Genomic DNA, 14371 nt, shown 5'->3' on the forward strand with positions numbered 1-14371 from the left:
CAGGGTGTGAGTTGCTCTCGCCCTGTGTTTCTTCTTAAAGTGGTTTTTAGGTTCCATATTATTCTGGAACTTATGGTATGGCCATTCAGTTCCCAGTCCTCTCGGCTGTTGTGGCCTCATGGACTGTGGTCCGGCCTCTTTGGCTTTATGTGATCCGTTCAAGTTCCTTATGGTAAGCGGACTCCTTATTGGTGGTCTGCGGTTTCTGGTTTTAACAGGAAACGATGGCCGGCCTATAATGAAATGTTGACTGGATGGCCTCGTATGTCTTCCTCAGGGGCCTACCCATGGGTGGGCATTTCTGTCGTTGAGGCTTGTTTTTTTTTTCTCGGGCCGTGTAACCCTCGTGGGCGGCTCGTCGTGGCGCCTCGGCTGTTTTGCCTTACTAGGTGTCCACGTGGTCTTCTGTCCATACCTTTTTAAGGTTCTAGGCATTGGTTTCCTTTGCCTCTCAGGATGCTTCCTTTTTGGCGACGGATTCTCCTCTCAGCACAGGAGCGTCCCCATCCTTGGTTGAACTGCTTTGGGACATCCCCAAGGTCAACCCTGTGGACCCCCTATGGACCCTGAAGTAGAAAACAAGAGATATGGTAAGAACTTACCTTTGTTATCTCTGTTTCTACGAAGTCCATAGGGTCCACAGGGCGCCCGCCCTGACGCACCTGGCTTCATATGGGCTGTGTTACTGGTCACCGGCTTCCCGTCTCCTTTTCTGTGAGTATGGTTCTAGAGTGTTCCAGTTTTCTCTCTCTTTTTCTCTCCTCCTCCGGCCTTTGGCTACTTACAATCTGAGGTGCCTCTGGCTGGGGGGCGGGGTTATAGGGAGAGTGGACCCAAGTGCATCCTGGGAGCTAAAAGCTTTAACTGCGTGGTGCCCGGATTTGGTTCCCAACCTATACCCCAAGGTCAACCCTGTGGACCCTATGGACTTCGTAGAAACAGAGATAACAAAGGTAAGTTCTTACCATATCTCTTGTTTTCTCATTTGAAATTACTAAGCGAAATACCTAAAACCGCCTTAGTTGCTTAAACCAGTGCGATCACTGTTGAGATTCTATATAAGACAGATCAAGAACAAAGAACATTTGTGCAGCATTTCAGTGATTTAAATACTTTATGTAAACAATTATGTGCTGTTCTATGTTACAGGTGGTTACAGAACAGTCTCCATCAGAAGTGGATAATAATAATTTCATCAAGCCCCCACCGCCATTCTTTCCTCCTGGTGCTCCACCTACTCACCTCCCACCACCTCCGTTATTCCCACCTCCTCCAAATGTCAGTACTGCACCACCTCTTATTCCCCCACCAGGTAAGAGACTCCATCGGTACTACTGTAGCTATTAATGTGTCATGTAATCTGTAGAAAATGCTTTTACAAAACTGTTTTTCCACTCCCTTTTAATGCTGTCTCTGTTAGTTGCTTTTTAAAGGTCATAAGTGTAAAACATAGACCTCCTTATATACTGTGCTGATTGGTTGCTAAATATTAGACCAGGGCTGGACATCTCCTAAGAAGAGACCGGTAGCCGATGTGCCTAATATTGGAGTGTCCAGTCTTTTGAGGCACTTAATTCCTGGCTCTTACATATAACTGACTGGCACTACATTATTATACCCATCCCTGTATCAGCCGTGTTGTAAGAAGTTTATTGTTTGTACTCCTTTAGTGATGGTATCTGAGATCAGACCATTAACTTTTGGGTAACAGTAGTGTCAATTTATAGAACTAGCTTGGTCAAAAGTAGGCAGATAACCATATAAACTATACCCAAAGCAGCATACCGAAAGCAGCATTATTCTGTGTTTTGTTATTCTGCCTTTAACTATTGGCCGTCCACTGGCACTGAAAAAGAAACCAGGTCTTCAGATTTCAGACGGCAAATAGTACCTTCCCATAGGAGCGTTTCCTGCAAAAAACATCAGCATTATAAAGGTCTGCAAATGTAATGTTTTCTCTACTCACTGGCTGTTGGACTTTAGGTGCGTACACACGGGTCAATTTTTTATTTTTTTTGGACGACTGAACGATAACGATGTCTTTACCGTTCAGTCATCCAAAAAATCGTCCAGTTTCTGCCCCAAAACGTTGAACGATAACTACCAATGCGCGCTCCTGTTTGTAGTTGCCGTTCGTCGCCCGAACCTCCTGTCCAACCTGACGATATTGTCAGGTTGAACATGTTCGGGGATGAGGGAGGGAGCCCGGCACTGAACGAAATCGTTCTTGATTTAATTCTGTATTTGTGTTCAGTGTCGTTAACAACACTGAGCACACCCCTGCCGGGGACACACGGGACGATTTTGTTTGGGGAGAAAATTGTCCCGTGTGTACGCACCTTTACTCCTGGTAGTATAGAGAGCGGGATGTTGTCAGGATCCTGACAGGCAGAATACCGTCTCCGGAACCCCCGACGGTCATCATCATACCGTCTACTGAGTCCTTGACAGTTACAATCCCGACGTTGAGTGTTAGGCACTGGGGGACGGTTAGGCTGCAGTTGGGGTGGGTTAGGGAAGGGTTAGGATAGGAGTTACAATACTTGCCAACGTATGTTAGGAATTTGACTTTCGGGATTTCGGAGCCGGCATTATCACCATTGGGATCCTGACCACTGGCATCCTGTACCCAACTATAAAGAGCACGGTCTAGTTGACTGTCAATAAAAAAAAGTTATTCTGAATTTATATCTATACAGTTGTAAATATATAGATGTATGTTCAGATTATATATATATATATATATATATATATATATATATATCATAATTCATATAAAACAAGGCTGGATGTGTGCCAGGCAATGTCTATGAAATATTACTGCTCACACCTTTTTGGAGTTTCTTCTATCGAGGTCTCTGAGCTCACCTCATCCCTGGAACGATTAAAAAAATCGTGCTGTATCCTGGATTATTTTGTTTTTTTTATGGATTTTTAATGTTTGTTGTTTTGTGTTTTTTTTTTTGTTTTGTTTTTTTTTTGTTTTTTATTAGGAAATGAGCAATACGTACTTTTACGCACACAAGTTAATTTAAACCTGGTTTTTATTTCTGTATTTATTATTTGTGAGCCCTTAACCATTATTAGTTCTCTAACCTATAAATTGATCATCCTTAAAAGGCCATATTCAGTATTGTTTGCACATTGAAAGGAGACATACACTAAATACATGAGTCCTTATTTTAATCACTTTCACTGTGATGAAAACGTAAAATGTTTCAGAGAAAAGCTGTTGAGCTTGCATGCGTGCCAGCATCTCATATCTACGCGGCTTACAGTTACAATACAAGCAGGTTTCTGACTTTCTCCCTACTATAAATCACTAGTGGTTGTACATCTGCAGCAAACCATGCAGGCCTGTGGCTTTGGCTCCCAATGGGCCCTGCTTTATTTGTGCTGCAGCCAGCACTTTATCTTCAAAGCCGCTACAAAAATAGCGTAGTGCCATACCTCCTTGGTTCATCTGGGGAGGGAGGCACAGTTGTTACCTCATATTAACTGGGAGAGTAAGCCAAAAAATCAAGAATTGCAAATATAAAACATCCTGTGGAAGCTCTTTGGAAAGCATAAGGCACTTTGAAGTCTGCTTCTTAGACTGTATTTTCTTCCTTGTTGAACTCATTGCAAGAAAAACTCTGCCTGATTTATTCCAGTAAGGTGACATATTGTTTTTATTTAACACCTTAACTGCTACACACAGCTGCTCATTCAGGAGACTGATGTTTGGCATATAGCAGGAGCCAGCATGTTACACTATCAATAGACTGATCCCGGTATGCTTCCGTTTTGCTGGCAGAAGAATTATTAGGCCTAGGCTTCAGGGGCTATCTTTAGCTGCATGATCACGAAATCAATCTCTTAACAAAACGTTAATTTTGTGACTGTTTCCTATGTGTTCCGCTGTGCAAACAATTTCTGGCCACTTTGTAGTGCGGTCTCTTCAGTTGTCTTAGTTCGGTCGCCACATACGTCTATACGTCATAACGTATCGTGAGATCAGGACATTTTGGACAAGTGATGCTCATTAAAAATAGAGCATAATAGAGAATAAAAGAAGGGTTCTTTCTTTCTCCCCTTTGGACGGTGAGTTGGATAGATTGTGTCGCACTAACTGTAGTCCAGTCTTAGTATGATTTGTGTTCAGCATTGCTTTAATTAAAGGTCTTTATATTAAGCAGAGGGTTCCCAGACTGCATCATATGCTCTAATTGGTGTAAAATGGATACAGATGTGGCATCTTAATAACGTGGTTCTTTTATCTTCATCAGAGCATGTCCTGTGCATCACAAGCTGCTATCCCAGCTTCAGTGCATGGAATGTGAGCCTATATCCGTCTGCTGTGTTATCTTGCCAACGATTATGCGAATTACTGGTACCAAGTGACTGTGTAAATCATGCCATTATTTCCCCTTCTTCTAGGATCTGGATTGCAGTTATCTTTCTCCATGCAAAAACCATCTAGATATGGTATAGTGGATTTCCTAATACTCATGCTTTCTGGCTTTGTTTTGCTGTGAGAGGGGACTAGACATCGTTGCTGAGAATATACTGATAAGGAGTGGTGCATACTGTTTGTGGTGGTGGTTTGTGAATGCTGTGTGTTGTGTAAATCATGTCAATAAGATTCCAAGTATCATTGGTTTACCTGCCAAATCACATTACTCTGTTTTGCTAGTTAAGTCGTCTAACTTTTGTTCCAGTATTAGTCCTATCTTGTCCTTTGTGTTAGCAAGTGCAGTACAGGCAGCCATTATTGTGTGACAGGGAATGTGCAGGTGTCCCATTTGTATACATGCAGTTTTGTAGCTCTATAACTTCTGTTCAGCCCCGTTATTTACACTTCACTAACTGGAAGATTAGATTAACAAGAGGGGAGTCACTAGCTGCAGACACTGTGATAAATAAATGGCCTATGAGTTTATCGTTAAAGGAACAATGAACCAGTTGCGGGTTTTTTTCCAGAGACTCCTGATTTCCTTAAAGTAACAACACAGTTTGAAATCTGTCCTGGCTATGACCAATGCCTAAAATGCAAATGGCTGGTGCTGTGTATATAGGGTCATTGCTGTTCTGCATGAATGGGTGCCACTGGTATCCAGGCTACCGGACGAATACTTAGAGCTCTTCCATTTGTCCATCCGCATGTGTAATCAAATAGGATCTGGACATTTGGTTAGGTTTGGTATCTTAATGTATGTGGGGCCATCTGTAATCAGTACTACTGCAAGTCTATTCTGCTTCAATTTATTTGTGCTCTCTAATGCTGCTCGCACTTGCAGGCAGGGTCATTCACTCTGACCTTTGGCTAGCATACCCACATGTGTTGGCTTACAGGAGATTTTACCACGTCAAAGCAGTCATTGACCAGCACAGATACCACCAGGGTGACGCCCAATTGCTTATTTTTTTTATTTTTTGCAAAATAACTATAGGTCAATGGCTAGTTTTTGATTAACGCAGACAGACCTGGCAAACATAAGCATTGAAAATAACTAATGCAGTCACACAGATGTAGACAGGTAAACATGAGTTTATGTAGTAGATGGGGTAAACTGATGCTGCTTGGAAACCTATTTAAATGAATATGTTCTGATTTGTACACGATTCCCAATAAAAGATTAATTTCCCGTTGATTTGGGATATATAAGTTTTGGTGTTTGCATATTCTGAGTAATAAGAGACTGACAAATCAATGGGTATATGTTGTCACTAGAAAATAATTATAAATGTAACTATTATGAACACTTACTGCATTACATAGTTTTTCTAGTACTGTGCATTTAGAATTGGTCAAATTGATCATTCATAGATACAGTACCTTTCCTAACTCACTGCAGGAATTTGTAGTCTTCAGTATTCCGAATCCAGATATTGCTACACATCACCCTGCAGCAGAGCATCATGGCAAATATAATTTAATAACTTAATATTAATTAGTCTACTGGTACTTGAAGAAAAATAATGGTATTCTGTGTTCTCTTTTTAGGCATACCCATCACTGTGCCACCACCAGGCAAGTACCTTACTGCTAATTTATACTAACTGCTTTAGTTGCGTTTGCCAATTGTAATATAAAGTGAATTCCTTGTTTAGACTTCTCACCCAGTGCTGTTCATTTAATGCATTTTACCAGTATTTTTACCACTAGTACAGTGCAACCCATTATTAGTGACCATGTACTCGCCGGCATTTTGTACTAGCGATTGTGTGTTGATGCCTTGCGTTTGGCCGGGAGCTGTTTCAATTGTTTTTGGCAACCAGCCCCGTGGCTGCACTTATTGCAGACTTCTGCTCACATCCTTCTGGGGCGCGAGCAAAAATATACTTTAAGTAGTGTTTTGGGGTTGGCCGCAAGTACCAGGCGCGCATTTACTCCGGTCGTCGCAAGCAACTGTGCTCGTCATGCAAGCAATTGAAATAGCCCCCTGGCCACTTAAGACGGGAGCTAATAATCTCAAACAACTGACTGTCCTCCAATGAGTGTAACTTGTGGTAAAGACTACAATGACCTCCAGATGTTTTCTTGGAGTGGAGGGGGAAACAGTGTAGAGGGTGGGCCTAGGGTTATTCGGTTATCACTAAGGGGGTAGTGGCATGAGAACGCGGTATCAGAGGAAGTGCTGGTGCAAAATGTTTACGTGTACGAAGCCTATAATAGTTATGTTCGGGCATATTTGTTTTATTTTCATTGTCCATAGAAAGAACAGCAGAACTGTAACCAATACATACAAATCAGCTCATCTGTTGTAGTATCAAAGAGCAATGAAAGGAAACGCATCTGTACAATATAATTATCTGAAGGTGGACTTCCCATTTCATCGTTATTATCCTAAGTAGTCAGATATGTGAGGATTATACAGTGATATTTGTGTAGTATCCAGAACGTACAGTCCTTGTTGTATAGCCATTTATTAAATAGTGGGGTTGGTTAAGAACCTTGTTGAATGCCAAATTCACCAATATCCAGAATGGTATATTGCTCTGTTGATCTAACCTATGTGCACGTTATCCTCATTAGTTGTGATTTACATAGAAAATCCGAAATTCAGGTTTCATTAAGTTTAAATGTGTTATTTCAGGCTTCCCTCCTCCACATGGCGGACCACCACCATCTCTTATACCCACAATAGAAAGGTACGTCACTTGTATTGCCTTCATTTATAATTACCTGCCCACTAGTGTGTGAATTACTGTCAGTGCATTGTTGTTCTCCCACTAGTCACCTTCACGTCCACATCTCACAATTATAAATTGTACAATATTTTTTTAGGGTCCTGATTTCTATTGTGCGTTGCAATAAATTAGACGTTTCCTCTGCAGTTGTAAAATAAACAAGTTTCTTGATGCAATGATTGTGAAGAGCATTAAATATTTATAGGATATTCTGTGCAAGAGCACATGGCTCTGCTGCTATGGTCGTAGTGCATCCCGTGTTATAATGCTGAATGATATGCGATTCTGCGGTCCATGCGTTGTTACATCCTTGTTGATTGTTTTACAGCTATGGAAAAAGGGCCCTAGACTGCACACCCTGAATATATATATATATATATATATATATATATATATATATATATATATATATAAAATATGGGAGGTGCTACCTGTTGAGACTTGTTGCAGACACAAAAAGAAAAGTTCTAAGTGCACAACTCCAACATTACTAATTTTAGATATAAATAATACATTTTGCAATAAATAGAGGTTTTTAACATGATCATGGCCAAAGTTATGGGCCTACCCACTACATCCAGGTAACCTCTTTAGGGTAGGTCCCTAACATACTGTGGTTAAAATCTAGAGCACAGGACACCCCCAAACCAGCCTAGCTGAGCCACCCCAGGGCATCGATATAGTGAGAAAGGTGAAGTGTAAAAGAGTGTTAGATAGGAGCAGCTACTGCATATATTAGTGAAAAATAGATGTGTGAAAATATTACATATATAATAGACAATAAAAGTGCAAAAAAGGAGAAGTGTGTGTTAATGCGATGCCCTGAGGCAGCCCAACCAGAGCAATCCTGGGGACCCACGCCCCAAAAATCAACCCATAACTACACTATATAAATTTGTAAGACTTGTCTATGTTGTGCCTTTCACAAAAGTGCAGTCAAAATGCCAGAATCCCTGCTTAAAACCAATAGGGGACAGGTGGGGAGGGGTGCTAGCAGTCCTTGTGTCGTTACATCCTTGTTGATTATTTTACAGCTATACCAGGGGGAAACATGGCAAAGTTACCCAGTTATTTTCTTCCTGTTGGGGCATTGGAGACTTTGGGGAGTGGCCTGTTTGATAGAAGGAAGGAGGACACTCGCGGTCCGGAATCTGGCGACCGGCTCTAGAGTGGTGGTGAGACAGAGCTAATGCTGGGCATACACTGCCAGATAAAAGGCCTGTCAGACCAACAGACATTTTATCTGGCAGCCTGCCAGCCGCAGATGTCGCCGGCATACACTGTGAGATTTCTCTGTGTATCAGCCGACATCCGCGCTCCGTCCCTGGGGGAGGAGACATTTCCCTGTTTCTTCCGTAGGAAGGAACACAGGAAATGTCTGTCTGTCGGCTGCGACTGGGCATACGCTGCCTGATGTGGCCGACAGTTTACCGGGAAATATCGCATCGGACGGGCATGCTGGACAGTCCGGCACGCCCGACGGAGCAATATTTAACCCTCGGTCACCCCCCCACACACTACAATTATCGGGACAATCCGCCGATATCAGGCGGATCGCCCCGATAATTGTAGCGTGTATGGCCAGCATAAGTTATCTAGCACTCTGACTGCACCAGAGACCCGCACTGCTGTGTGGGGAAAGGGAAGCAGAGTAGTATGTACTAAGAGAAATTGTTACACTGGCTGGCGATTGTGTAACATTGTCTAGGTTGTGGGTATTATACTTAGTGGCCAGGGTTTTTCTCAACGTCGCTGGGTGAACAGGCACAATTAAAATGTCCTTAGTTACGTCATATAATTTAAATGCATAAATATGTTGTAGAATGAACATGTGGATTTGTTAATAGCAAAGTCAGCTAATTACAGCCAACTAGTATTCGGAGCAATTTGCCAGTAGGTTTTCCATAAGCAATTGTTCAGATAAAAAAAAAAAGAAAATACAATGTGCATGCTGTAGTACAATAAGGTGCACAGATGTACTCAGAGTATTTTTGCTGGGTATGCTGACAATGCAAAAAAAATCCTCATCAATAATCTGTAATGTTAACACTGAGGGGATCCGGATATTGGTAAGTAACGTGCAGTTCAAAAGTCCTGACCAGCAGTGGCAAATAAAGCTGCAACAGATATAATAAAGCTGCGCTCTGCAGGCTCAGGTGTAATTGGCTCCAACAAGTTGAATCAATAGACATTCTTGGTCTATATCAGTGGTTCTCAAACTCTGTCCTCAGGACCCCACACAGGTCACGTTTTGCAGGTCACCCAGCAGGTGCAGAGGTGTAATCATTATTCACTGACACATTTTAAAAGATCTACAGGTGAAGCTAATTATTTCACTTGTGAGGAGACTTGAAAAACATGCACTGTTTGGGGTCCTGAGGACCGAGTTTGAGAACCTGTGGTCTACAAGATAAACTCCCTCCTTCAATATAGTGCAGAGGTTCCCAAACACAGTCTTCAAGGCTCCCTAACAGTTCAGGTTTTAGAGATATCCATGGTTGAGCACAGGTGACTTAGTAAGTATCAGTCAATTTGATTTAACCCCCTGTGCTCAACCATGGATATCTCTAAAATTTGCACTGTTGGCGAGCCTCGAGGACCGTGTTTGGGAACCTCTGGTATAGTGTGTAGTAGGCTGATGCTTTTCATCTGGTATTGACATTTTCAAAACTAAAGGAACCTTCTTTGTGTGATTTTACGTGTTCCCTTTGGTGGCAATGCTTCTGAGGGTACTAATGCAAGTAAAAAGTGAAGGTTTTCCAGTCATTCTGGTATCGCCTGTGCTAACAAACAAATTCCACAAGAGGGGAAAAAAGGGAAAGTCCTATTTCTACTTCAGGGTCCATAGGGGGTCCACAGGGTTGACCTTGGGGATATAGCTGGATCAGGATCCATGGGCACCACACAGTTAAGCTTTTAGCTCCCAGGATGCACTTGGGTCCTCCTCTATACCCCGCCCCCGAGCCACAGGCACCTCAGTGTAAGCTGGTGCCCAGCCGGAGTCGGTCACCGCGCAGGGGGGCTGCAGGAGCAGCCCCCAGAAGCTTTTTATTTTATTTATTTTAGTTTCTCTTTTTACTACAGACGGCAGCGAAGGGCTGTCTGTACAGACGCCCACGCTGCCGCTCTGATCCCCGACTGGCGCCGCGACGCCAGTACTGATCTGGGGATCGCGGCGGGAGGGCAGAGTCCGTACTAGCCGGACTCTGTCTACCTCCCAGGACTGCTGCCGGAGTCGCCGGGGATTCAGGTAAGCCGTGCGTCGCTGGCTAGCGGCGGCGCACGGAATGCCTTAAATGCAGTCCTTTAGCCTCCGGTCCTGGGGACAGACCGGAGGCTGCTGGCAGTGGCGGCGGGCCCCCCCATAACCCGTGGGACCACTAGACCACCAGGGATAACCGGCAAGCGGGAAGCCAGCATCCCTGGGGTTAATGGCCAGCCAGGGAAGGAAGCCTTCCCTGTTCAGCGGCTCCTCCCCTCAGCTCAGCGCGCTTTTCAGCCTGCATGTCTAGCGTCCCTGAGCTGCAGTTCACTCGGCCACTCCTCCTCTGAGGTCTCTGGCGGCCATTTTTTTCTACATGTGGCAGCGCAGATCCCTCAGGGAGCACGCGGACCGGTCCCCCTGTGTACCTCTCCCCTGTTAGGACGGCGTACACAGCACTATAGCCCTCCCAGACACTGAATCTGGGCGGTTGAGTGTAGTGTAAAGGTGCAGTGAGTATATCTTCCTGCATGGTATGTGACTTTTGCTAGTGCTGCTGTCTGTATTTTTCTCTTATTACTGTCAGCTTATATCTATCTCTTTCCTTCTTCCTTAGCCCTACAGGTGTGGAGGAGGGGCTTTTCTACTAACCTCACATATATAAATCAAGTATTTGTGAGGTCTGTCACATACAGTTGTGTGCTACACAGTGCCATATTCAGGACTGTTGTTCAGCACACAGGGAAGTGCAGTTCTTTTTTCCTCTATTGCCATATATATTTTGTCTGTACATTATATTTGGTTATGTCTGAGGGTGAAGTTGAGCACTCCGGGACTCCAGTGTTGTTTTCCTGCAGGCGCTGCTCTGCGGGATCACATAGGGAAGAGGCATCTCTGGATGGCCTTTATGAGCGGTGTCAGTTGACTCCTGGTCAAACCAGACCCCCTATGACACAGGAGCCACCATGGGCTATGTTTTCACAGGTGCTGGTGTCTCTGGCGGACCGCCTTGCGGCTCCGTCTGCTGTCCCTACGAGGACTCTGTCCCAGCCTACCATTTCCCATTACCAGTGTACCCCGCAATTATTGCAGAGTTCCTCTGGGTCACAGACTGTGGGCCCTTATTCAGGATTGCCTATCTATTTTCAGGCCACTCCTGCTACACAACAGTCTGTGGTGCCTTTCCAGACCAATGTGGCAGCTCCTCCACCATGGGTGGACGTGCTCTCCAGTTCAGTCCAGAGTCTGGCAGCTGCATCTTCGACTTTTCAGTCGATGCTGCACAATGACAGGTCTGCAGGGGCGTCTAAGCGTGCACATAAGTTGCATGCGGCGCAGATTTCGGACACTGAGGGGTCCTCAGATGAGGGTGATGTCCAGGACGACTCCGATTCGTACACCTCGGCTCAGGAGTTGGAATCTCGGTCGTCTATTAATGTACGAGCTCTGGTTAGGGCGGTGCGTGCCATTCTCCTAATAGAGGATGAGGCACCTGATCCTAAGTAGAAATTCCCTAGTTTAAAAAAAAAAAAAAAAAACTAAGGTGACTTCGGCGGTATTCCCCCTATCTGATCAATTAACGGATCATATGGCGGTGGCTTGGCAGACACCCAGTAAGAGATTTGTGCCTCAAAAGAGGTTGGCTTCCAATTATCCATTCCCGGAGGCGCATTGTAGGAAGTGGGTAGCTCCACCGGCGGTGGATTCCCATGTCACACGCCTTATTAAGAGTGCTACGCTGCCAATACCGTCAGTTTCCTCGTTAAAGGATCCCACGGACAGAAAGGTTGAGGCTTGCCTTAAGTCTATTTATTCCCTCTCGGGAGCAATTGCTCGCCTGTCCATGGCCATTTCCTGGTGGCTAAGGCCATTAGGGTTGGGCCAATGCCTTAGGGGACACTTTTCCTGAGGATACTCAGGAAGTCCAGAGGGCATTACTAGGACAGATGAGTGATGCGGCTTCTTATATTGGAGAAGTTTCCTTGAACGCTAGTCTGCTAACCTCTAGGGTGTCGGCTGCGGCTGTGCATGCCCGCCGCTCCTTATGGCTGAGGTCCTGGAGAGCAGACGCTGATTCAAACAAGGGCCTGGAGGCCTTACCTTTTAATGGGGAATTACTTTTTGGTCCAGACTTGGATAGGATCGTGGATAGACTGGCTAGGTCCAAGAAACAAGCTTAGAGTGCCAGGCGTCCCTCTTCCAAACAGGAAGATAAGCCTTCCGCCTGATGGGACGGGCCTCCCTCTGGGGGATCCCAGAGGAGAGGCCGACTTCTTCATTTCGCCCAGAGCTGGTTCAATACCACCACCGATGCCTGGGTGCGAGAAGTGGTCTCCCAGGGGTACGCCCTGTCTTTTCGGCGCAGACCGCCTCACTAGTTTTTCTGCACGAGTCTTTCTCAGGACATAGCCAAGGCTATGCTGATCAGGGAAGCTATAGACTCCTTGCTGACTGCAGGGGTCATTGTACCTGTTCCACAATCTCAGCATGGGATGGGGTACTATTCTGCTGTTTCTGGTACAGAAACCCAATGGCTCCCATCGACCCGTTCTAAATTTAAAGTCTTTGAACAGGTTTCTCAGGATTCCCAGGTTCAGAATGGAAACCTTGTGTTCCATAATTCTGGCTATGGAACCAGGGGATTACATGGTCTCCCTGGATATCCAGGACGCTTACCTCCATGTGCCGATAGCAACGTCACATCAGAGGTGTCTGCGGTTCGCTCTGTTGCACCGTCACTACCAGTTCCGGGCTCTCCACAGCGCCGAGGGTGTTCACCAAGGTGATGGCAGTTATGGCTGCCCACCTTCGGAACCAGGGGGTACGGTTGTTAGCGTATCTGGACGACCTCCTATTGCTGGCAAGCTCTCCGGAGGTTCTGCTGCAACATCTCCAACTGACGGTGGCTTGTCTGCAGATGCACGGGTGGTTAATAAATTGGAGGAAGTCATCCCTGATCCCATCTCAGCAGATGGTCCATCTGGGGGCCCTCCTAGACTCTCATCAGCAGCGGATCTTTCTAACTCCAGAAAAGGTATCTTCCCTACAGTTGCGGATACGCAGTTGCCTGGATTGTGCCAGTCTTTCGGTACACTCGGCAATGAGAGTGCTGGGTTCCAGGGTGTCGGCATTCGACATGGTGGAATTTGCCCAGTTTCACTCCAGGCCTCTGCAGAGGCTGATTCTAGCAAACTGGAATGGGTTGCCTCACCGGATCCGGTCACAGACCCTGGTGCTATCTCCGGATGTACGACAGTCCCTGAATTGGTGGCTTTAATCAGCTCACCTCCTCGAGGTTCGCCCCTTTTGGATCCCGGACTGGGTTCGGCTCACGACAGATGCCAGTCTTCGGGGTTGGGGGGCGGTGACAGGCTCCTTGTCACTTCAGGGTCGTTGGACAGCGGAGGAAGCGGCTCTCCCCATCAATGTTCTGGAACTAAGAGCCGTGTACAGGGCTCTGCAGTCGGCCGGCACCACTCTTCACGGAAGGGCGGTGCAAGTGCAGTCAGACAACGCCACCACGGTGGCGTACATCAATCACCAGGGAGGAACTCGCAGCCGGGCTGCGATGGCAGAAGTGTCTCACATCCTAACCTGGGCGGAGTGCCACTTTCCAGCGATCTCTGCAGTCTTCATTCCCGGAATCCTCAATTGGGAGGCAGACTTCCTCAGCCGTTATGACGTGAATCCAGGGGAATGGTCGCTTCATCCAGAGGTATTCCAACTACTCATGGACAAGTAGGGACTGCCGGAGATGGACTTGATGGCCTCTCGTCACAATCACAAGTTGCCCGTGTACAGGTCAAGGACAAGGGACGACGGCGGCAGTCTGGTGGACGCTCTGTAGGTCAGATGGACGTTTCAGCTGGCATATCTGTTTCCTCCGATATCCCTTCTGCCTTGGGTCCTGCGCAAGTTCTAGCAGGACGGAGGCACTCTGGTACTGGTGGCCCCAGCGTGGCCAAGACGTCCGTGGTACTCCAACCTACAGAGTCT

At 45.8% G+C, this 14371-nt stretch overlaps 1 protein-coding gene across 3 annotated transcripts in view; it reads left to right on the plus strand.

The window, feature by feature from the left end:
• FIP1L1 (factor interacting with PAPOLA and CPSF1) overlaps nt 1-14371 on the plus strand; it is a 103039-nt gene that overhangs the window by 43166 nt on the left and 45502 nt on the right. For all 3 annotated transcript variants that reach the window (XM_088475270.1, XM_088475269.1, XM_088475268.1), the window contains exons 10-13: nt 1150-1312; nt 4420-4467; nt 5987-6013; nt 7080-7134. In XM_088475270.1, coding sequence (XP_088331396.1) covers nt 1150-1312; nt 4420-4467; nt 5987-6013; nt 7080-7134 — 293 coding nt within the window. The remainder of the gene's footprint in view (nt 1-1149; nt 1313-4419; nt 4468-5986; nt 6014-7079; nt 7135-14371) is intronic.

The sequence above is a fragment of the Taudactylus pleione genome, unplaced genomic scaffold, assembly GCF_031769625.1.
Source record: "Taudactylus pleione unplaced genomic scaffold, aTauple2 ptg000169l, whole genome shotgun sequence".
Taxonomy (NCBI): domain Eukaryota; kingdom Metazoa; phylum Chordata; class Amphibia; order Anura; family Myobatrachidae; genus Taudactylus; species Taudactylus pleione.